This window comes from Rhipicephalus microplus, chromosome X (genome assembly GCF_043290135.1).
Source record: "Rhipicephalus microplus isolate Deutch F79 chromosome X, USDA_Rmic, whole genome shotgun sequence".
Classification (NCBI taxonomy): Eukaryota; Metazoa; Arthropoda; class Arachnida; order Ixodida; family Ixodidae; genus Rhipicephalus; species Rhipicephalus microplus.
The window spans coordinates 426,279,264-426,304,822 of record NC_134710.1 but is presented as its reverse complement, the minus strand read 5'-3'; the positions used below and the strand labels follow the sequence as shown (position 1 = coordinate 426,304,822).

Here is a 25,559-nt window from a genome sequence, read left to right as displayed (position 1 = left end):
TTTTTTTAAAAGGTTTACGTACGCAAACATACGACTGAGCGAGCTAGTTCAATCACAAGTGCACAGAAAGCAGGCACAGCTCCACAAACGACTACTACGAAAATTAGCTCCAAAGTTGTCTACAAGCGGGCGTACAAACGTGTAGTACATACATAACTGTTAAGGCATGCATGTGCACGACGCAGTCAACAGGCAACAGTTTACCGCGTTGTTCACAGGAGGAAGCTTCACGGAAAACATAACAAAAGCAATGAACAGTAGCTTCAAACACTCGCCGCCACTCGTAACCGCCTCATCTCGCAAGGCGGAACAGGCTTTAGAAGATAACGCCACGCGTAATCACAAGCGAAGGCGCAGTCCTCAAGCGCCCACATTGCAATCCATCGAGTCCTCACAAAGATGGCACCGAGCGCGCATCATACCTTTTCGGGGTCTGCTAGCGCGAAACCTGCCCAAAACCTTCCAGAAAGCTTCCACGACTAAATTGTCCTGGAAGCGTCTGGGGACCGGCGGGCTCCCAGTGGGTGGCCAGAACCGTCCAACCCAAGAAAAACGAACGCCAACCGGAAGTGCACTGCGGGGGTGACGGAGCAGTTAGAGAAAAACGCGCGCGCGAGCCAGAAGTGGAAAATCGAAGAGTCCCACTGGCAGCAACTTTTGTCTTGTGTTGTGGAAGGTGGATAAAAGCCATTAAACTCTACCCAATACCAAATACCAGTGCAGAAGCAAGCACTCGGACACATACTTTCATCATTTTCCCAGTCATTGGGAGAAATTTGGGAATGTCATTAATGCCACATGTCCTTTATTCAAATACAGCAAAAGTACCATGAAATAACATACCTGCCAACCTGCGAACAGAGAAATTCGTAAAACCCCCGAGTACTGAAGGGGGTGGGGGATTCCAGACCTTTTTTCTTTAAATTGTGGCTGTGATGGATTTGCCTTAAGCGACAAGCATAATCTTGTTTTGCCGTCATAAGTCAAATCGACGTGCTGAATTATTTTTCCCAATTTTGGCACTAAAAGAAAAAAAAAACATTGCAATAATAGGGGGGAGGGGTCCCAAACGCAAGCGCGAACATCGGCGTTGCAGTTCTATAATGGCTTGGAGGGACTGAACACACAAGGGTAGGGTTTCCCAGTTAGGTGAAAGTCTCAAAAGGGGAGGGCAAATTCTCCCGAAATTTTGCGCCATTGAAACAACTAGCAAAACAATATCGATTTCCGCCACAACAACTCGTGTATGTCTTCACACGTGAACGGACGGGACGGCGCAGTTGGCTGCTGCGAAAGCGCGGGTCAAAGCTTTGGCTTTGCTCGCCACTATAGATTCTTTGGACAGGAACACCAAAACACTTTTAGCCTTTTTCACGTCTTTACTGCCTTCAATCTACCGCTACGTCAGCCACGTGCCCTCGGAGGTTGTAGATCGCTATCGCATCGCCGCGACTGCGGTTGCGGCAAAATGTTTTGTTTGCCATTGACGTGCCTTCACTACTAGGTCGTTTTATGCCATCTATGATCGCAACTGCCGCGGCTTCGCCTACAGAGTTTGCGGAAAACAGTGCTGCTTTGACTGGTTGAGCGTTGGCCGCGAGCACACTTTCTGGCTTCTGTCAGTTACGTTGTCGCCATACATGATCGTGTTGAACGACCGCGGTTATGCCCACTGCGTACTTGTGGCAACGACAACTACATGCACTGTAAAAGATAGTGCGTGCACTGGTCGCACACGTACTTCGAAAGCTTCGAGCACGCTGCTCTCGATCGGCCTTCGTTCAATGGTTTTGGTACTGAAGTTCATATCACACGCTGCGATCGAGAAAAGTGTTCGGAACATTCGAGTTTTGGCCCAATAGACACATGAATTTGGATGGAGAATTTCACGAATTCGTATCTGCCGTGGTTTCGCATCTCTACTGTATAATTAAATGAAGGCCTCTAAAGTTCGTTTATAATAAAATATGATGGGCTCGCAAAAAGCCTGGAACGAACTCACCAGCACTTTTGTCAATATGGCCAGATCTCACATACAAATTTCGATTTCCGGGAGACTTTCATGGCAACCGTACAAACGGAAGAAATACATGAGTCTCCAAGACTATACGGGAGACTTGGCAGATATGATATAATCACTGCCTGTTCAAATTTCAAGCCATAAGACTTTTTCTGTGGTGCCCAGATAACGCCCATTAGCTTCCAATGTAATGAAACACGGTCGTCGCACATTGACTGCAGTGAAATTTGATATGGCTACTGCTTGCATTGTGATAGAGATAGAGCAATCAAGCGCTGGTATACATGCAGTGTTGCCCATTTGTCAGAATAAACCTTAAACGGCACACTGCACTCTCCGAGATTGTGAACTCGAATCTTGTAAGCCCTAATGCACCTTCGTATGTACTATCGGCGTCAAATGAAACTCGAACAGTGGAGCGCATGTTTCAAGCATTAGGAACAGCTTAGTGTTGCCGTCCGGTCATCACCATTGACAGGCGTGCACATCTGGTTTGGCAGCACTGCGCGATACCCCTAGAGTGCGTTATCTCCGTTTCCGCCCTAGTTTTCGTATGGTGATAATGGTGGCCATCGTGGGCGTGCCAAGCGCTTTTGATTGTATCACTCGCAATTCCTTGTTTTTACTTCAGTGTCGCAGTGCAGTGTCTTGGCAAAATAAAATAAAAAGAGAAATATAATCATTTTGCGGTTGATTTTCAAACAATCGTCGTATCTCGTTCGCCAGTGCTGCTTCACCTGCACTCTTCTTTCAGAGACCGAGCGGAAAAGGCTTCACTTTAACTGGAAATTCTGAGCATTTCTTCGGAAGAGAGAGCGCAAATTCTTTCGCTTTACCAGCACAAAGTGAAACAGCGTGAAATTGCCAGCATTGTGAACCAAGTTTTGTCAGCTATAAATAGAATTTGCCAGGCATTCCGTGATTAGGGACTCCATGATGACAAACCGTGCTGCAATACTCGCCTTCGGCTCCAGTAGTTTAACCTCTGTATTTTTTATTTTGTTCCTTTCAAATATTACTACCATACCTGGAACAGAAGCAGAAATACTGCACTATAGGGGGATCCCGCAGTGTTGCCACACCGGATGTGCGGGCCTGTCTGTGTGAATGACTGGTGGACGGCGCGCACTATGCCATTGATAAAGCTTGTGCTACGTGCTCCGCTGTTCGTGTTTCATTGGATGCCAATAGTACATTACAAGTGGTGTTGGCATCCCAAAAGCATACTAAGATTACGAAAAGGCTACCAGCTGTCATGGGACAACACATATGGTTCAGCAGCTTCACATGTGTGGGCACACCGTATGTTTTAAGAGTATGATTGTTGACGTTGAAAAAATTTACTGGCAATCATTCAGAGCTGTTCATGATGTTGCTGTGGGTCGGGGAAACAATATCTACCAACTTTCTTTTGCTGCATACTGATTTCCCACATTGTCTAGAGATAAATATTTTTGGTCACCCTGCTCAACTTGTATCCCTGGGGTTTCACTGTAGCTGAGCTTTTACAGAAGAGATGCATACTAAGGCTTTCTTGAGACTCCTTAACTAAATTTAATGAACATTTTATGAACTGATATGCTAGGTTTAATGTCACAATACCACCACATGATTATGAGAGACGCCATAGTGGAGGGCTCTGGAAATTTCGACCACCCAGGGTTCTTTTAACGTGGACCCAAATCTTGGCACACTGTCTTACAGCACTTTCGCCTCCATTAAAAATGCAGCCCCCGCAGCCGGAATTCGATACCACGACCTGCGGGTCAGCTGCTGATTACCTTAGCTACTAGACCACCGTGGCAAGGCTAATGAACCTCTGAAGCCTTGTTCAGTTCAATAATTTTATACTGGAAGCTTTAAACAGAACCTAAAGGGACTAGAAAGTGTGTTCCATTTAACAAGAGTTCCGTTCACTGAGAGACGAACTGGGTTGCAGAATACAAGAACAAAACCAATCTTGTCAGAAGCACTTGTTCCATTTAAGCAGCAGTTCTGTTCAACAGATTTCAGTTTACTGTATACCTATATATGTATACAAACTATATAGGAATAGACTGCACACAAAAATATTGCTTCAGGCATACACAGCTGAACCTTGAAATGCTGAAGAAGCACAGTCAACTGCCAATATTTCAAACATGCTTGAAAGGACACCTTCCAGTGACGCTACAGAGGTCTGATGATTAAGAGCAATTTTTGGAGCAGCAAAATTTTCCATTTTCGAGCAATCCGTAACAACTAAGTTCCCAACCCTAAAGGAGAAGCAATTTGAATTTCCATTCAAGAACATAATTATATTGGGCCTGTTGCGAAGAGCTGGAAATAATTCAATTCATTGCAAACCACATTGAGCCAGACATCTTAGGAGCACTCCCTATTTCAGTTGATGCAAAAATGATGCGGTCACACTGTTGAGCATTCTGGAAAAACTTGTTCAGTGATTATTTTTGTAGTAAATAAACAATACTGGAACTTCATGAATTAACTCTAAATACACCCATGTGGTTATCAGCAGATTGGGTAAAACAACCGCTGCGACATACATTGTTATAGACTCATATAGTCCTAACTGCAGTTCGCTAAGATTAATTCAAAGATAAATTCTTCACAACTGAACGTATTGCTAGGCATCACATGACATCATTTAGCTAATCTAATTAAGCCAACCTGCTCCAGCACTCATCTCTCCATGCTGAAACTAAATGATTCAACAAGCTTCATTTTCCTTTTGAAGCGGTGCTTTATGCGGTTAGGGCGTTCTGTCTACTCCAAAATTTTCCTCTAGTGTCTGCCCTCTAGAAGGCACTAAATAATAATAAACGAAAACAACCCTCACAGGGTACTTTATGAAGACGTCTCGAAGGCGAGAGCCATTTTTTTTTCATTGCGATAGCAATTATACGGAGATTTTTTACTGGTTTTTTACCGCTGGGGGGCATAGGCAGTGCCACCCCGCCCCCCGGCTACGCCACTGGCCATCACCGTCATGTTTTGCTTACTGTAGTATGGTGCAGTAAATCTGATTTGGCGCACTTTGGTGCACGATTGGAACCACTGCACCTTCGCAGTACAGCCACAAGTGCCAAAGAGTCACTGTACAGGAACATCTAAAATTTAAGACTTTCTGTTTAACTTGTAGGTATGAAACAGCATCAATTGAATCCATCACTGCTACTGCATTGATCATCTCGCAGCGTTAAATCAGCACTTCACCGAGTCTGGCCATTTGCGACTGTAAAAGATTCCCAAAGTTTGTCTTCTGCAATGCCAAGGTATTCTGAGTATGCTAAGTTTGAGGGCGTTGCAGGTGCAGCGTTAGCATTTGTCACTCAAATAGAGCCCACAAAAGGTTAGCGTATGGCCATCCAACACGGAATCATCCGCAGTTGCATTTTGCCAAAATAAAGTTTACCATCAATCTCAGTCTTAGGCACACTGAAGGCCTAACGCATCTTGGTGGCTTTCAGCTGCTTGTGCTGCTGTCGCCAGTAGCGAACACAACATTCACCTACTCCGCAGTACCTACCAGTGGCCCTGTTGTCGTGGTTTAGTGCATGATGAATCACTTTAGACTTTAAAGCAGTCCCGTAGTCTCTTGGCTTAGATTTAGGCTCTGTGCATTGATAGTATGCATGAGGCTTAAGATTAAGACGGCGCCAGATGGCATAGGCTTTCGTTATCACTGTCAGGGAACGAGCAGACGGCATTACTGCTGCAACTTTCGGGGGTGCAATAACTACACATGAAAAAAAAAAAAAGTATTTTTGTTGGGCGATCTGGTATGTGCGAGAATTAGCTTACTTACTCGCTTAATGAATGCACTCACATAATAAACACACTCCCAACTTCAGTCGTTAAAATTTGGATTTTTCTTGTCCCCGCCTAAGAAACGCAACCCTACATTTGTCCGCCGCAGTCCTGCTAACGGACACCTGGGGCCTCCTTGCCCGTTGGATCTTTTCCGTTTTTCTATTATGCAGACCCCCCTCAGCCACCTCAGCTTGCTCCCTCCCCCACTTCGCCCGCACACGCGCCCTATAATTTTTCTATCTGTGTGTGGCACGTACCCATCTTTCTTAAATACCTATGCGCCATAGCGAGGTTAACGAACGGTGTGAGTGAAAAGATATCGCAGCTGACACACAGCGAGCGAAGGTCACGAAACTTCCCATGCCAACCGATGGTCGGTTCCTGCAAATACAGTATAGACCGTTTATAATGTAAGTCATGAATACTATAACCAAAACAACCTTTTTCAAGAGCCGCACTTGCGCAAAACGTGTTGAGCATGCAGCTTCGCGTGTCAGAGAATCTAAACAGGCGATGCGTGCTTGCTAATTGAATGTTCTGAATGTTGAAAGAATTTGACGTCCAAAGACACGCGCTGACAATGAAATGAACAAGAAAAGGGGGGGGGGGGGGGGTCTAACAAATGAAAGCACCATCGCGGAAATTTGCCGACTACCAGACCGCCTCAATTATGCACATTACACAAAAACACAGAATCCCATTCAGAATTTGACGCGTTGAAAGACGCCAACCATTCGATTTCACGGACGCACACCCGATTTAAGACATCACAATCTAATCGCGAATCACTATTTGAGCGCTACACGTGCCGCCCTCCTTTTCATTAACGTATGTATTCCTTTCAGTCAGGTGCGGCCACTGCAAAGAGTGTCTCTGATTCGGTACCAAACCGCAATCAATGCTGATTAGGCCTAGCTTGCCGTTTGGCATGTTCTCGCTGAAAGTTTGTCCAGAACATGATTCGGCGCCACAAGGATCGCACCAGCAGTAAACTAAGAACACCGTGCGTCATACAAAGTTCGCCTTCGCGACCGGGAGATCAGCAACGACGACAACTCGCCAAGCTTACGTACAACAGTGCACTGGCAGCAAAAGTGAACGCTCGCATTATAAAACCGTAAAAGGTTTTCAATTTACAAACGAGGAAGCAAATGCGATATTTGTTGAAAGCGTGATAACGATGACGTCTTTCCCGACAGGAAACTCGAGCACATGCAGTTGATGAAGACGGGATCACACCGTTCAGCGGCGCACAGCCGAAGTCACGCTAGCGACGTACGCTGTAGCCGCATCGACGCCGGTGTAAAGGTTTATCGGTAACGAAGGCAACCGTCCTCTTCTCTTACTCGACGAGCCCGCGCAGTGTCCCACAGTCTTTTTTTATTTTCTTATTTTCTGTCCTCCGCCCTTTGTTCGTTCACTCCGTGTCCCCTCCTTCCCCGTAACGACCTCGTTCACTCCCCAGCAGCGCACCCTGTGCGCCTCCTTTTAGAAGGGCACTCGTTACCGCATTTGTCAGAAACAATTTTCGGCAACCGCACTAGAACCAGTCTTTGATCTTGGGGCACTGCACAATAAGCAGTATGCATATACATAAGGTTCTATGGGAGAGTAAATGAGAGTAGAAAAAGACCGCATTGTAAGCGGTTGTGCACTATAAGCGGTTAGGTTATAAGTGGTCTACAGTGAACAAAACTCAAGGGGGCAGACTGTACTTTGGGACCAAAAAGTGACAAAAAAATGCAATTTTAAAATTGACATATTTGGTTTCTGCAAATATTTTTCTATCTCTCTGCAAATTTACACACACTAGGAATTAGTCATTTTTTTGTAATGTCACTCTAACTGTCCAGATTCTTGGTGCTGTCAACATGCAAAACCTGCAAAAAATGGGGAACAGACTTCTAAGCTTCTTTATAATTGGCTGGCACCTGTGTTAGAAGCTCTGCTACGAATTTATGAGCACCGTTATGAACATTGCAAACATGCACACCACGATTGTTTCTTATTAAAAAAGCAGTGTGTTTTCAGTTTTTTTTATTGTTCTCAAAAAAAGTAAATTTACGACAGTTCACTTTTGAGGCCTCAATATCTCTGCAGCTAGGGCAGGTATGATAATTCTTTTTGCAATGGAAACCTGTATGTGTGTAGAATGCAAGTATGGGAGCTGTATGTGTGTAGAATGCAAGTATGGGAGTTTTAATTAATTACTCATCAAGATTGTAATATAATTCTAACTGCTTTTGCAAATGAATAGTTCATTTTGCTGTAAAATAACCATAAAAAAGGCCGAAAAACAAAAAAAAACTCTTGAATACTTTCACTCTATAGTCATTAGTCTATGTTGGCATATCTTAAATATCACTTAAGCACTTTATTTCTATGGCGGCCTTAAATAATAGGGGGTGAACTTAAGTTATCTCAGGAACAGGATGACTTACATGAAAACTAATTAAATATTTGAAACCAGCAGAAAAAACTGCATAATCCTGTGCAGTTTAATCACGTTTACTGAAGAAATAAACAAAAAAATGTCTAAGACCAGTCTGCCCCCTTAAGGCCCAACCACATGCACGCAATTTTCGAGCGACGACAGCATTTGTTGTCGCTTTGGCTGTTACGAAGGGGCCCTTCGTCGCCATCGTGTCGCAGGTTTCTGGAAAACCAGAAAGAAATCGCTTGTTGCCCAGAGAAGATTGTGACTATTTCCCCAACATAGTCCCAAATTCTCGCTTCTGTTGCAAGTGAGGCGGCCGCCGTATTTTGTCCTTAATCTTGTTATCGACGTGATGTTTTGATGCTTTGGGGGTGTTGGCCACATTGTTAGTTGCTTGCTACAATGCCAATGGCGCCCTCGCGGTCGTCGTGCGAGGTTACCATGAAGTTGTTAAAGTGTGTAGTGGTGTCGTAGCCCACGCTTCTGGGTGCCCCTCGAGATCACAGCAGATACCTCTGTTGCAGTTAAACAATTGCGAGAAAAGATAGTCACAAAACACTCTTTTGGCGTGCACGGGCAATGCGGCAACAGCTTGCAGAAGATAGCTCCTTCAACCACCGAAAATGGGTTAAGTGCAACAAAGACACTTAGCAATCTAACTTTTTTTTAGAATTAGTGCATTTTTCTGCTCACACTGAAAAAGTTTTCATAAAGTTTGCCCCACATAATAAATGCACCCTCAAATTTGATTCAGTTCTTTAGAAAGAAAAAGTGCATTCGTTACGCGAGTAAATACGGTAATTAAAGAAGCCACAGTGTCTGCTCCATACTGCAATGCCTTCACGAATAAGCATCAAAAATGCATGGAGGCATAATGGCACAAAGCAGCAACCATGCCAGCAATTCCATCATTGAGAACTATTATAAGTGCCTTCTACTAACTGATCGGTAGAGTGTGGGGCCAAGTGAAGTTGTAAGCGCACTGCACGCCAACTACCTACACATACTCTGATGCCGTTCATTGCTGCCTTACTGTACAATACCTCTAAGTGCCCCACACAGATTCGTTGCTTTTCGGAATGAAAACAACTTCCCACCAACTCGACAGTGTGTGGCCAGGAAATGAGTGGCCATGACAACACAAATCGGGCAATATAAGTGCCCTAGAAGTGACAGCATGAACTAAGTAGGGGGTGTCAGGAAGGAACTAGGAACTATCGGCTGGTTTCCTGCAGGTACCAAACGAATTCATATAGACTTGTGCAAGCACCAAAATGCCTCATGTTTGTACTGACAGGCCGTCGGAGCCATTTCAAATGTGGCTGTAGCTATTTGACCACTTTAAGGGGGGGACGCGGCTTTGGCATCGCGAAATTTGACCAAAAAATCGATTTTCTGAAAATCTCATTTTCACATTCTGTGACCCCTTTTCTATCTAATTTCGAAGTTTCGTCCCTGAAAACAGCGTAGAAATGACGTAAAAAATTTTTATCGAAGCTAGGGTGGCGATGAATTTCACGGAAATTACGAAAAAACGGCATTTTTCGAACCGCGATATCTCCGCAACCACGTAACCTAGCACCGCCATCTTTGTCTCTATGGATAGCGCGATTCTTCCATTTCAAATTTGCCGCCTCGACCGGCTGAACCAGGCAAGAGCAAGCCCACAGCAAGCCAAAGTGTAAAGGTATCACAACAGTTTCCGATTGGCGACGCGCTTCACGTGACTGTACGGCGGCTCCGCATTGGTCGCCCGTGCGGTCGCTTGTAGCAATCGGCGCAAATGTCGACTGCTCTACGCGCTGACGGGCCGCTTACTGCATTTGTTTTCAACTCCTCGCGGCGTGGTTTCGTGCGGTCGCTTGTAGCAATCGGCGCAAATGTCGTCTGCCCTACGCGCTGATGGGCCGCTTACTGCATTTGTTTTCAACTCGTCGCGGCGTGGTTTCGTGCGGTCGCTTGTAGCAATTAGCGCAAAGGTCGTCTGCTCTACGCGCTGACGGGCCGCTTACTGCATTTGGTTTCAACTCGTCGCGGCGTGGTTTCGAGATCGCATGGCGCTGCGATAAGACCGGCGCTCGTGAAAGGAGAAAAACATTGTTATCCAGTTTGGCGCATTGCAGTTTTGAGATCAGTTCCCGCATGCGATCATGGACCGGCGATCGTTCAAGAAGAAACGCAAGACTGCGCAGCAATTTGGTGCTCGTAAGCCGAAGCCGCCGATCGTGAAAAAGAAATTCAGTCCGGCAACTTCTGCGAGCAGCGACGACGGCGTGCGGCACGACGAGGACTCGCAGCCGAGAACAAGCACGCACGGAGCATCGTCCGCGAGCATCGACGAAACTGTTCATATGCCTGTGGAGCAGTGCTTTGTGCTGTCTGAGGAAACATCCGTTCGTCGTTCCGCGCAGGCTGCAAACATCGCGGATGCTAAGCCTAGCACTTCGCGTTAGGATGTATTCATCGCGGATGCCCAGCCAAGCACTTTGCGCGAGGATGTAGACGCCGCGGATGCCCAGCCAAGCACTTCCCGCGAGGATGTAGACGCCGCGGATGCTAAGCCTAGCACTTCGCGCGAGGATGTAGACATCGCGGATGCTCAGCCAAGTACTTCGCGTGAGGATGCGAGGCCATCTACCAGCACCACCAGTAGCACGATTCGGACACTAAGGACCGCACTGCAAAGGACACTAAGGACTACAACCCTGGTGCCTATTAGGCATGTAAACCGTGACTCAAGACTTTGAACCTCGTTTTCTCAATACTGTTTTTTTGGCATGTTGCTCAGCTCGTGGAGCAGATATCTTCGCAACTACTTGACAGATTTTGATTCTGTGTTTTTTGTAATGCTCCTTGAACTGTGCTTCAGGGGGCTGCGTTTTTATTGTTAAGATTTCGCCTTTTAAAAATTTTTGGTAGGGTTTCTTGTTTGTAGTGCAAATGTGCTCATTGATGTATCAGTGGAGAAAACATGAACTACAAATTTTAGTGTTGCAAAAAAATTATTTTGAAAACGCAGCCCCCTAGAGCATACATTCACCTCTGCACACAGTGTTTACCAACTTTCTGTCATTTTTTAAACTCTCCAGCCGCTCCACGAGGTCCAGTAATGAAATTATTTGTTTCTCAGAAAGTTTTCATGATATCTTGAAATTTTTATGGAAGCATTATGAGGTCATTTTTAGTCCCTGTGCCTATTTTCATCAAGATCTAACCAGAAACAAGAAAGTTTGTTCTGAAAGACACGTCCCCCTTAAAGAAGTGAAAAAGTGTGAATTCATTTTCCCACCAGTGTCGCAGTTCTGATTTAGTCCTGCACTGTACATGCAGCAATACCTGTTACATATGCAATGCTTTGCTAAAGGCAAAGGATTACAGAACATGGCTTTGAATCCACAGCCAACTCTTTTTATATCAGAACAGCAACTATGAATTGGCAAATATGGCTAAGTAAAAAATGCTTGACAACACTGCTTTCAATATTTTTTCAAGGAGGGGGGAGGGGAGGATAAAACGATGTGCCCTCACCCACACAATTATTTGGGTCTAATCACAACAACTGCCGCTCACCTATTCCTCACACACTTTCCGCAGCGCGAGCCACCATAGGTCCTTGTGACAGTCTTGTGACGCTTGCTAAGTGCGGACAGCTCCCTTGGCCTTGCAGGCGTGATCTGGAACAGGTAAGGAGACAGTGATTTTATGCAGCATACGAGTACGTTTTCCATAAGTAGATCAACCACAATGCTGGAGCTCTCAAACAGTGACCACAACCGACCCCAGAATCGTTTATCCTATTTTGAACCACTAAGGTTCTCTACTACTGCTACTACTTGACTTGTGGCATAGCTTTGTGGTGGCTCCATTTAGTGCTTTCGTCATTTCGTGAACCTTCTGTGCCTTTTCTACTTTGCAGCGAAAATAACCAGAAGCAGATGACATCTCACCATAGCATTCCAAGGAAAAAAAAGTGACAAGTTTTCAAGGACGTAGAAATCTGCCTGCACAGTGCAAGTTTGAAGCGTGTGAAAAACACCCGCAAAATTTGTGCAGGCTTCCAAGGCTTAAATTCAAGGGGTTTAAGGGTTCATGTCCATGGTCTTTCAATGATACAGAGCAGTGCCATAAGCAGAAATTTTTTTTATACATTTCTCAAACATTAGAGATCTTTAGTCATATAAACAGAAAAATTAAGAGTAGAGATGTCCAGTCTTGTTTCTCTACTAGTTCCTTACATATACGAAATTTCAAAGCATTATCAGAGATGCAAGGTATCCTGTTGTACTTGCAAGGTAATTATCCTGAGTTCCCTCATTATACTATTATTTTATGCTTCCTGGCTTTTGAAAAGTGCCAAACCTCACTACAATGCCATACAATGATTTCACCTTTACCAAGTCCTCATCTGCTAAAGGAGTTTCGACTGGCTCAAGTTTTTTCATCCCCACATTAATTTGATCCTTGAATATTTTTCTTGAAAAAAGTCATCAAGCTAGTTTCTGACTTTAATACAGATTGAATTGGATACAAGTTGGACTGCTGCAAGTATGACCAGCCAAATGTTAGGCACAGCATAATACCTGTGCCTTTTAGGGACACTAAAGAGATAAGAATTTTCTTGTATTAGCAAATGATACCATCTCCAGGCTTGTCACAAGACTAATAATACCATCTCCAGGCTTGTCACAAGACTAAAATTTAGTGAGAAAATGAAGCAAAAACAGAACTCGTGAGTGACGCCACCTTGACATTCTCAGATCAATCAACAAAACGATTTTGAAGGTGTCTAGGAAGTCTTAAGTAGCTCCTAATAAATAAATAAAATAAAGAACATTGTTCTCTGAAGGGGCCAAGACTTGACCTACGAAGCTTCAGGAATTTCCTTGAGCCAATGTCGCTAACACAAAACATCCGGGAGTCTCCCAGCCCATCCGGGACTCTTGCCAGGTATGCTTACGTACTCTTCTGTGGATGTGACACTGAAAAATAATTGCAGATTTATTTACACAATCGTATGAAACTGAAATGAGAAATTCAGCTGAAGTTACCCAAGTGCTACCGTTGTAACACGGGCTACCAGCAATGAGTGTCCAGCTGAGGACGTTTGGTGATGCATCACCAATAATAATAATAATAATAATAATAATAATAAAAATAAAAATAAAAGGCATGAGTAGCCCAGAAAGCTTTTGCTGAAGGCAGTTCTAGCCTAAAATAAAAAAACAAGATGGCCTTCAAGCAGAGTTCAAATCGTGGCCTAGACAAACATGCATAAATTTAGACGCGAGTAATGTTGTGGTTCGGAAGTCAGATATGCCGTGTGATATACAGAAGCAACAGATATCAAAATAGCGCATGTACCAACATGAAACCTAAGGAATGCTTTAGCCAATGTGAAGAACAAGTTGCAGAGCAGAAATTTCCTTGGTCTTGTTTATGCCGTAGGCTGCCACAATAGACCATTTTCCAGAGATCCCAGAGCACCCGCGAGCGCGCGAAGCACTGTGGGAGAAGTGTGTACGTCGAAACCGGTCAAGCGCGCTGGCTGTTTTACGTCGTCCGCTGCTGGTTGGCACCGTGGGAGCACCAGACGGGGGAAAAAAAATGAAAAGCATCCCCACATGTTGACTATTATTCCATCCAAAATACTATACATGTCTGAACACACCTGCACGTATATCTACGCATGAAATACGAAAAGAATGATGCAGTCCGTGTCGCTTAACCAAGTGGACGTATACAGGTTGTAGCAGTTAAGCGGCATGCGAATAAATGATGACGTGCCGATACAAGCAGTCAAAACGTGTCATCGTGAGCAATGGCAGCTGGAACATTGAATTCATAATTATTCTATGATTACTTGTTACTAAGTTGAACAATTAACTGTCCGTGATGGAGTGTAGCCAAACTGCAGAGAGGTTTTTCAGTATTCAAGTACAGAGATTATTATTTTATTTCACAAGTCACGAGCTTTACAAAGAAGTGAGCACATTCTAAACAAAAAGGAATAGGACTAAGATTCATTTGTGAGGTTCTTTGCTCTGACAATTTGCAGTTTCTTGGTACATGCTTTTAAGTTTCACTGTGGGTTCACCGAAAGCGGTGTTTTAATCATGCGTCGGTGCATCATTCAAATATTTTTACATAAGGAATTGTGATGTCATGCTAAGCATTGCATCAGGGAAAAAAAAAAAAAAACTTGCTCACATGAGATTAGTGGTTTTCAGCTGCAAATCAATCGCCTTAAAGGCCGGAATGCTGCATATTCTTGCATCGGTTTGCGAAAATTGGTTCACATGACAAAGAAAGATAAATATTGGCGTACTTGACCCGTGAATAAAGAAGTGGGGGGGGTGGGGGGGGGGTCGCCACTACAAATGAGATTAGTCGCATTTGTTCCCTTGTGCACAAGAGATCGCAAGGGTCAGAAGTGAGGTCTACCGCGGTGCAACAGTGGCAACGGTGCTCTGCTGCTGACCCGAAGGTCGCGTGTTCGAGCCATGCCATGGCAGTCGCATTTCGGTGGCGGCGATATGGTAATAGCTAGTGTACTGTGCGATGTCAGTGCATATTAAAGAACACCAGATGGTCCAGAGCCCCCAACTATGATTTGAGACATTGGAATGCCAGATATTAGTATTACTAGTCTGCTGTAACCCAACGAAAATTCAATCAGTCATGTCAGTTGTTTTGTCAGTTAATGTGTAGCAGGTAAACACAAATTTCTTTATCTCTTTCGTCCCCCATCAGCTACACTGGTTGATGTGTGTTAACACGTGCACTAGCGAGCCTCGGAATTCATTTAATGGAGTTGTCTTATCTCGCCCCGCTATATGTCAATCATGCAAATGCGATTCAGTCTTCGAAAGCACAGCAGTTTTGTACCATCAATCTAATCAGACAAATTGAGAAATTGCGGAAGCATATCATGTCACAAATAACTCTGCACTTTGTGCAAGTTGGCCTTCGCGGTTCTTACAAGACAAGTAATTTGACTATTAATAAGACTGTAATTATACCATTGTTTGACTTTTTATGCGTGTTTATAACACGCACGCTGCACCCGTATTTTTGTAGATTTTATTTTTTACGCGTGTAACTTTCATTTGTAAGGGAGCACTAGATGGTGCGTATATTCCCAGGCTTTCATGTCCTGCTTTTCTTTTTTCATTTTAAGTACTATTCCAACTAGTGTCAATGCAGGTTACACAGTTATTGTCATTACACATATGGTGTCAGTAACGCGCACACTGTTGTTTGAATGGGTCTTATTTTATTAAATGCCGACTATACTTTCTACAGTACTCTTCAAAAATTGGAACCTCAAATTCTACTTGTCGACAATGTCAATGGACATTGGTTACGAATGCATCTGTAAATCTAACCCCAGAATGCAGAGATGTTGACTCGTACTTGACTCAAGACAGTCTTACCCGTCGCCATAAATCGTTCTCGAACTTGAGGACGACTTGAAGGCGACTTGGCTCTGTCGAAGTCAGGACAAGTTTCAAGTCAGCAGCGGGGCTAGCTTGAAAGCGACTTCATGCGTGATTCCAACATGGCCACCTCTCGAACGGAAGTCGCACGGAGGGTGGCCACTTTTGAGTTTGCTTCCCTCACCCTAAGCGTAGAATTTTCTGAGGCACACTGCCTGCCGAAGATTCCTCGACCCGCTTTGCGTGACCGAAGAAACCCAATGGAGTTGTACGACGAGCAACAATTCCACGCTCGGTACAGATCAACGAAGAACGCCATGCGGCAGCTGCTGGCTATGTTGCCGCTCCGTGAAAGTGGGGACAACCGAAGACAACCTGTGCCTCTAGTGTTACAGCTACCAATGGCTCTCAGGTTTTAGCTACTGATGGCTCTCAGGTTTTAAGGCGCTGGCACATTCCGAACAGTCACCGGGAATCTCGTCCGCATTCCGTAGTCGACAGTGTACCATGCAGTCGGAAAAGTTACGCTACTCATCACAAAGCACCTGTACGTGATGCTCGTGCGCTTTCTGCAGCCGGCGGCACTTCCTACAAATATGCTGGACTGTTATGAAGTGGCTGAGTTCCCTGGCGTTACAGGTTGTGTCGACTACACACACATGCGTATTAATAGCCCCAGTGGTGATGACGCCGAAGTGTTCTGTAACCGGAAAGATTATTTCTGTTTTTCTAAAACACGACGACATTTTCCATCTCTTTCGGTACAAAACTGACTCAACGCTGTGTCTGTGTGCCTCGTTTATCCTTTCGTCCCGTCTAGGGCGCCGTTTCTAGCCCAGAAAGGCATCATTTGCAGTACAACGCTACGAAAAATTCCACAGACACACAAAAAAAAGAAGTGCCCCTATCATGGGTTTCCTGATCATGTGCCTCCCCCTCCACCATCATGCGGTGAGACATTGCTGCACTCCGTGAGACAATATTCTGCTGAGGGCAGCGTCCTGACCCCCGCTTTTTCTCGTTTACTAAGCTCAACAAAAGGATACGAATCTCTTTTGTTCCCTGAACTTGTTTATTTTTCATATATAACTGCGACCTAGCCCGCTACAAGCATGTCCATAGGCAAACGCGAACACCGTGAAAATCGCGTTACCTCCTGAGCCAGGTCAGCACAAATACATGCCGTGGCGATCGATTGAAAAAAAAATAATAATAAAAAATACAGAAAAACCCAACACGACGCTTGTTTCGCCTCCAAATGCGCCGCATTTGGGTGGCCACTAAAACCAGTGGGCAACAGACGCTCTACAGAAGCAACACTGCGCATGGCTATGGCGGCAGGCACCACATGCCGCTCGTTAGCCATAAAATGGCAAAATTATGCTTGTGGCATTTCGTTTTTATAGTTATTTTTAAACGTATGCTCCTTTTTTTGCTTTAACACATGCCTCATGCAAACTACTTCATTATTAACCTCGTTAGCAGGCAAGCAGCATGCTTCTGCTTTGAAGCTCCTTCTTGACTTGACCAAGCAACACAGCCTGAGCATCTATGAAACGCGAAGGCTGACTTGAGCGTTTTGAAGTCCGCTGCTTCCTTCACGCCGTCTTACTTAAGTCAAGTCGAAGGCACCACTCAAGTAACATCTCTGTATTTGGGATTAAGACCGCTGGTGTGCTTCATTGGCAACCGAGTTGTCCCTGTTTCATTTTTGCCGTAGAGCACTGGTGTCGAGGAAAACGAAAGGGTGGCGTTTCTGAGCTGCTCAACAAATCCAACGGAGCTAGTCGAGAGGCCCTCACAGCTAAACAATAAAGTTCGTGATTGAATTATGGAGCAATATGTTGCACCTTGCCAAATTCATGGTGTCTAAGAAGTCCTGGAACAGCACCAGCGCAAAGGTAAAGCGCGAGGCATGCATACTCGTCGCGGCGGTTGCTCTGGCATGCCAACTTTTCCCATGAGCGCTTGCGCGCCCGTTGGTGGCGCTGGTGTGCTTGAAAATGGTCTATTGTGACAACCAGTACATCGATGAAACTGGTGATTTCAAGAAAAAGAGTTAAACACAAACATGACACAACAAAACGTCGCGTGGCCTCGACTGCCCTCGCTAAACACGCGAAATCTACAGATCACCAAATAGATTTGTAAAACGCCTGTGTTCTGGACAAAGAAAAAACTCGCATATTCCCACAAGGGGGAGACTCGTGTAAGTGCGTCACAGAGTGGTGGGGATATCGTGTGAATGTTGCGTAACTGGGTAAGGTTTGGGAATGCTTAATTGTTATTTCGTCTTCATTAATCGTATGTATTAAATGAAGGAGAAGCATTGCCTTTAACGAGTGGTGGAACACTGATGTTGGGTTGTGCCCCACTACTGGTTGAATGTCCTGTTGCTTCCGTCGCATCTACCCCAGTCAAAGCAAAGTGTCAAGTCATGCGAAAGCCAAGTTAAGACGCCCTTGACTGAATTACGAACGCCTGATCCAATGCCTACACATGTGGGGTGGCCAGTGAACAGTTGTGCAGCGCAAGCCAGTTTTTACAAGCAGATGCTGCCTGCGTCGGCCTTGCAAGGCGATAGGGGGGGGGGGGGGGAGAGAGAGCGACAGTTGGCACGAGCATGCGGCATGAAACGCAAACACGCACAGTTGGGGTGTAGACACCATCGCCAACACCGGATTTGCGAGTAGGTGCGACTATAAAATGCTCCGCACTTAAAAGAAGCTTGCGTCTAGCCTGCACCTGGAATCCAGATACACAGACGACTGTACATACACTGTACAGGAGTGATGAGACACTTATGACAATGCACTATCGCTGCTTATGTCATGCATTTATTTAGGCATACTTAAGTATGCTGTGCTTTTCTTATGGCTTTTATTGTGAACAAGGCTCTCTCCCACATCGGGTGCCGAAACATCAGTCAACTTCGTGTTCCATGGGTCAGTGTACCCTTTCGCGTTTACACTAAGAAACAACAGAAATGCACTCTTTCTTTTTTTCCACACCTCTTCAAGCAGCTCACTGTAGTTGCAGTTGGAAGACCGATTTTTTAAACTTTGATCAATGGTAATGCTTATTTTTGTGACGGCCACCCAGAACTGCTTGCTGTCAGTTTCCATGACCTGGCAAGGTCTTTCAGAAATTCAGACTTTTTCAGAAGGGTCCGAATTCCCCGACTTTTCGGGGATTTTAAGGTTTTCCAGGTCCTCGCCGCGGTGGTCTAGTGGCTAAGGTACTCGACCCGCAGGTCGCGGGATTAAATCCCGGCTGTGGTGGCTGCATTTCCGATATAGGCGAAAATTTTGTAGGCCCGTGTGCTCAGATTTGGGTGCACGTTGAGCCCCAGGTGGTCGAAATTTCCGGAGCCCTCCACTACGACCTCTCTCATAACCATATGGTGGTTTTGGGACGTTAAACCCCACATATCAATCAATCAAGCTTTTTCAGCTTGATGGATTCCCTGAATGCCCTAGTATGATGCCAGTCTAACCCAGCGACTCAGGGGAATAGCAAAACGGCTCTTTGTCTGCTACAGCACTTTGGGTTCAAGGCCCAGCTTAGCGCTGCTCCAATGTTCTTGTCATTCAGTGATTGTAAAGAAAACCTGCACATTTCTGTGACGTGATTATTTTTGGCTCTAGTGATCACTAGGAAGTGGAACGAAGCAAGCAAGTGTAAAGGGAGAGGGTGTATTCTTTAGGAAAAGATAAAAAGATTCTTAATGGGGTGTGGAGTGCACGATAAAATGTCTCTAGTGATCACTAGGAAGTGGAACGAAGCAAGCAAGTGTAAAGGGAGAGGGGGTATTCTTTAGGAAAAGATAGAAAAATTAAGAAATGGGGTGTGGAGTGCACGATAAATGTCTCCCATGTGAGGACACCTCAACCGATACACTCCCAGAGGAATGGGAATTGAAAGGAGTGAGAGCAAAAAAAAAAAAAGTAAGGTGAAAGAGAAGAAATAGAGGTGAGAGAAAAAATGCTACATAAAAAAAGCCTGGAGGGGGGGTAAGAAAAAAACCTAGAGTGGTAGGTGTAGAAGCCCACAATTCACCATAAAGCGGCTCATAAAATTCGCTTGGCATATGCAAAAGGCATGCTTAAAATTGCCCAAATTATTGCAAAAACTAGGGTGTGAATATTCAAATACATGAATGAATACTACAGTGTTCGAATTCGCTTTGATTCTAATTATAGGCACACATGGTACAGAATCCGTACTTGTCACCTTTCCGCGAAGCCACAAAGCACAGAAACTCCGCTGTGTGCCAGTACAGAAACACTTGCAAGTGCTTCTCTGCTTTTGACACCACTATCGACCTCCTAGCTGAACTCTGGGAAAGAGGCAACCCCCCCAACCACGAAACACTTACAATTGAGGCCCAGGGAAGCTGCATAGGTCTAGCGCGCAAAATGAGGGGGCCAAGACAGAAAGACTGACAGGTTGCAGTACCTTTTCTCTCGCATTTTTTCGAAACAGTGACGATCGTGTCTTGCGGCTGCCCGCCTTGGCTCACATGCACAATACCATAGTGCCTAGAATATACTTAGGAGTACTCTACAGTATGGTTACAATGAACTATAAATGTAATAGCGAGTGCTTTCCGCAGTATTGCAACTCTTGCAGCACAAAAAGCTGATGTACGTGCATGATTTAAAAAAAAAAAAGACACCTCAGCTGTGGCGGCCACATTTCGGTAGATTAAGATACCTTTCGTACTATCAGAAGATTAGTTCAAAATTCGGGAGAGTTGGCAGGTAAGTACTTTTCTTTTCCACACTTCTCAAGATAATACTAATAATTGTTGGGGTTCAACATCCCAAAACCACTATATCATTATGAGAGACGCCGTAGTAGAAAGCTCCAGAAATTTCGAGCACCAGGGGTTCTTTACCTTACACCTAAATCTTAGCGATTGGGTCTCAAGCATTTTCACCTCCATCGAAAAATGCGGCCACCGAGGCTGGGATTCGATCCCGCGACCTGCGGGTTAGCAGCCAAGTGCCTTGGTGACTAGACCACCGAGGCGGGTACCTCTAAAGAATCGCAATGTGTGGCGCTGCGCTAAGCGGCGCCATGTCCCTGGTGCCCCCACATAAAAGAAAAAATAGTGCCTTTTTCTTAAGAAACACTAATACTACCTGGCATGTCGGGAGCATGCAAAGATTCAAGGCGCGAGTGACAGTGGTTCCATGAGCGATGATTGAGACTCAGTGAGGCCTCCAAAACTATATACATAATAACCCTTCCACTCTGGAGAAAATGAAGAGGGCAGCATCCTGCTTTAGGTACTGCCACTTGCATGCCAAACATAAGCAAGACAGCAGGGCTCGTGTCATAGTCACTATCCTTGAAGTGTTCAAAGCACAAAAACTCTCGCTTTGAAAAGTCGCACTAAATTTGCCAGTGTCAGCTTGAGCACACTATTATTTTGGTATCGGCAAGTCGCCAGCACCAAAAGGCTGAGTGAGAACGCTGCTAAAGAAAGGCACTCTTCAATGGTGCCAATGGTCTACAAGTCTATTAGGGCCATGCATGCTCCCGGGCAAACCATGCCAGAACTCCCCAACCACTGCAAAGTGACATGCTAAAGAGCACGACCAGCTGCTCATGCACTATACACAGATATAGATGTGGTTGTGCACTGTCTTTTGTGCTCCTTATTTTGTTTGCCGAATGATGAAACCAAAGGCAGACATGCTTTTTTTAGGTGTCATTTGATGGCGCATGATCAATTGTTCCCTTTCACAAGGTGCAACAGTGTACTCAGCTGACCACATCAGCTGCTATATTCTGCAAAATATGCAAAGACCGATGCCAGCATACTGCATGCTAGTTTCTTGTGTTATAATTCAAGCATGGACAGAAGCTTGTGCTTAACACAGGGTAACAGCTGCGAACAACAGTGTCCACTGCCACTCCACTGTGCTAAGCAAGTGTGATTCGTTCTCTATGCTTGTGAAGTAAAACTATAATGCCTACGCATGGAAAAAAATTACATTCCAACCTTATAAGAGCAATCTGTGAATACCCTGAACTAATGTAACTAGCCAGTGGGCATAATTAGCCGTGCTTCGAGCTGCAACACACTTGAAATTATTACATCACAATTATGTGGAAATCAATAGCCCATTTAAACAAGGTGTTTTATCCAACCTAAACCCTTTGTTTTGTAAAGTTTGTCACATTTGACTCACTCTCACGAATACAGCAGCGAAAATGAAATTCTAACAGCAGCTCAGTTGTGCAAGAACAAACAGGTTGAGGCCTTGTCCTGTTCATCCTTCCAATGATAAAAAAACAGGCACAGATTTCAAAGCGGCCGTCAGAACGGCCTAAATTATGGCTCACGCACCATGCATGAACAACTGAGATATTCCCACTAGGATTAAATCGATCCCGAGAATAGCACGCCGCCCCACGAGCTTGCAAACGATCATGAAGCATCGCGACGATTGATCGAGAGCTGCTGTCAGCCACATGCCTTTCTGCCTGCAAAATGTCGTTCTTGCAGGCAGCAATGGGTGAATGCGGCAATAATCATGTAGTCCATAAGCGAAACTCGACAGCTATTAAGAGCTGCAAAGCATTAGGATGGACACGGGCGGCAAGAGACACGGAAGTAAAAACTTACGCCACGAAGCCTCAGCTTGCAATCACCACACTTCGGCACGCTGCCTGGCTTCTTCAGGTAGAGGTACACCAACTTGCCGCCGGGAGTCTTGGAGCTGCAAACACCGGCGTGGTGTAAGTAGCGAAGCATGCCAATCGCCAAATGCAGTCCACACACTTTCTCCTCTTTTTAGAAGCAGATCAAGCTCGATCCGCCCGTTGACAGAATTCTATTCCCATACATTCTCACTCAGCTCATATTTGCCATTAACAGGACCGCACGTGGACAACAAAAACGCACACACTTACATTCTCCGGCGGTTCGAGTTGGTGTTGTATGACAGGCGCCGTCGGAGGGTTAAACGCTGCGCCATGGCTTATTTCTGCAAAATATGAATGAATTAGTGCTTTAGGAGAAAGGTGGCGACAAAATCAAGCTATCACCGCGCAATTCAAGAACCGATTACATGGATTTTGAACACGAGCACACGACAGCGCTTACCTAGTCGATGTCGAGAATGGCAGAAAAGGAGAAACGAAAGGAAGCGGAAGTGGCATAAACCAAGCCAACGCCTCCTCTAGAAAGATGCCTGAAGAATGGCTCGCGCTTCCAGCGGAGCTGGCCTGCCTTCAGTTTTAAACAAGCCCTGCACGATGGCGCTCGCGACAGATGCTATTATCGCGGCGGCGGCCGGTACCAGCTAAGCGTTTTTTAGCTGCGGCCCACAGGGGCGCGTCAGTCGAGAGTTGTTCGAGACCTGCAATTGTGCACCACTGTATTAGAGGCTATGCAAAGTGTTGCGTTTTGCACCGTCCGCCACAAGTGACGCTAGCGACCAAAAATATTTTAAAATGAAAGAGGGAAAGAGTGTGGCAGCTGTTTTTATTCTCATGCGGCAGGCATCTTTCTAGAGGAGGCGTTGGCCTCTAGAAAGGTGTCTGAGGAGTGGCTCACGCTCCCAGAAGAGTTGGCCTGTCTTCAGTTTTGAGCATAAGCTGCGCGATAGCGCTCGCGACCGACACAATTGTTTGTTTTTTTTTTTGCCACCTCATGGGGGACGTGCACGTACATTGAACACGCAAGTTTTTGTAGTAGAGCTTAGACTTTCTCTTTTTCGCAGAGCAGGGCTCGGGTTTTGTTATTATCGAGTGAGACAAGTCATAGGAACAATTCGTGTCGGAAAGACATGGTTAAAAAGACTGTAAAGTGTTCAGGATGAGAGGTTGGTTTGAAAGTGGAACCAAGTGTAGAAGCGGAAGGAGAAGAGGCTGACGCGAAGTGTAGGCAATGTGAGGTCGAGCGAAAAATGGAGAAAATGATGGTTGCCCAGAGTGAACTGCTGATGAGAATCACCGAGCTCGAGACTGCGTTGGCGACAGAGCAAGAAAAAACGAGGAATATGGGAGAAAGACTGAAGTCCGCCGAGGAAGCACTAGCCAATGTGAACAGAGGAGCAGCCTACGGAGAGAACAGTAGGGAATCGGCAACCAGAACGGCGGAGAAAAAAGAGCAAGAAAGTTTGGAAAAATCAGGTTCAGCCAGTTCAATTGTCGCAAGGCCCAGCTTCAGCGAAGTAGTGGTGGGGCTGGGAGGGGACAAAGCAGCCGGCGTCACATGTGCAAGTAACCCCCAGGTGCATTACGCTCCAGCTGAAAAGTCACAGCATGTGATAATCACCGGGGACTCGAATTGAAATTGATGCACAGAAGCCATCAAAGAGAGGGTAAGATGTGACAAGAGGGTTGCAGTAGGGGCGTTTCCAGGACGCAAGCTGGAAGCAGTCTTGAGGCAAGCGAGCACAAAACTCAAAACTACAGCTGATAGACAAAACCTTGTGATAATTTCAGGCGGTTTAAACGATGTCTTAAATGAAGATACAGCAGGACTAGCAATCACACTGGCGAAAGGCGTCGATGACATGCGCGCCACTTCTCCTCAGGTACAGGTAGCGATATGCACGATACCGGAGGTACCGGTGCGTGATAGCAACCTGCATAGAGCGGTTGTCAACGCAAACCAAGAGATATCGTGGATTAGTCGAGAGAAAGGCTTTGAGGTGGTGGAAATAAACAGAGATGTGCATAGGTGGGTGGTTTTCAACGAGACAGAATTCACTTCGATGGGCGGCTAGGTCATGAGGTGGGTTGGCGACTTGCAAGACGCACAGCAGCTTTTTTGGGGGGCAAGCGGGCCCTTCGGGGTGCAGGATAGCTAGTAACGAGGAAAACAACCAGGGAGATTCATTTGACAGGTGGTATGGACAGATACGATTCCAAAGTGGCAGCAGTATCTAAGATAGGTAAAGTCCGGGGCAGAAATAGACGTATAGCCACGAGCGCCGAGTCAATTCAGACATAGGGTATATTAACAAGCAGAGTGGTAGGAACAGGCTGAAGTGGAAAGAGATAGAAAAAAAGCTAAGGAAGGAGAGGCCGATGGTATACGGTTTTGTAGAAACACATCTCATGTACATGGAACAACCTCCTAACAATGTGGACTACGCGTAGGAATATTGTAATAGAACAGAAGGCAGCAGAAAGGGGGGTGGTACTGGGGCATTCATTCATTAAAGTACAGCCTGGCAAAGGGTCAAGCAGGAGTGCACGGAACATTTATGGCTAAAAGGGAAAGTGGCAGGGCAAATGACACTCCTTGGTTTCGTGTACTTGTGGACGGGAGCAAAGGCCAAAGAGGAAAACCAGGCAATGGTAGAGTGTATATCAAATGACAATGAGGAGTTAAAAGGAGAGAGTGAGATAATTATACTAGGAGATATGAATGCGCACATAGAAGATATAGATGGGTATAGCGACCCGACAGGCCAAATGATCATGGATATGTGTGAAAGGCTTGATTTGATCATTTGCAACAGTACCGAGAAGTGTGAAGGGCAAAGAACATGAGAGGTGGGAAGGCTGCAGTCGATGACAGATTACGCACTGGTGTCACATAGGATGTATGATAAGCTCAGGGGAATGCACATAGATGAAGGTGGCTCTAGAAGTCTGGGTAGTGATCACAAACGCATCAAGCTAAGTTTTGGAAGAGCAGCAAAAGTGGGAAGGAGACAAGATAAACAAATACAGGAAAATTTTCATTCAGAAAGGCAAATAGAAATTGCTACTAAACAAATTGAGAAAGTAATCACTGAGAATAATAAAACTGTGTGAACGTACGCAAATCTAATTAGACTGTTTGGGCTAGAGCTTGCTAAGGCACGTGACAAGTAACCCC

The 25,559-nt window shown here is 45.3% G+C and overlaps 1 protein-coding gene across 1 annotated transcript in view; it reads right to left on the bottom strand.

Annotated features, from left to right (window-relative positions):
• The window catches only part of LOC119160929 (large ribosomal subunit protein eL34), a 38,221-nt gene extending 15,313 nt beyond the window's left edge, over positions 1-22,908 (bottom strand). Inside the window, exons 1-4 of the mRNA XM_037413207.2 lie at positions 22,827-22,908; positions 22,634-22,707; positions 22,347-22,440; positions 11,841-11,944 (exon numbers count right to left, since the gene is read on the bottom strand). Coding sequence (XP_037269104.1) covers positions 11,841-11,944; positions 22,347-22,440; positions 22,634-22,698 — 263 coding nt within the window. The 5' untranslated portion in view covers positions 22,699-22,707; positions 22,827-22,908. The remainder of the gene's footprint in view (positions 1-11,840; positions 11,945-22,346; positions 22,441-22,633; positions 22,708-22,826) is intronic.
• Positions 22,909-25,559: the final 2,651 nt, after the last annotated feature.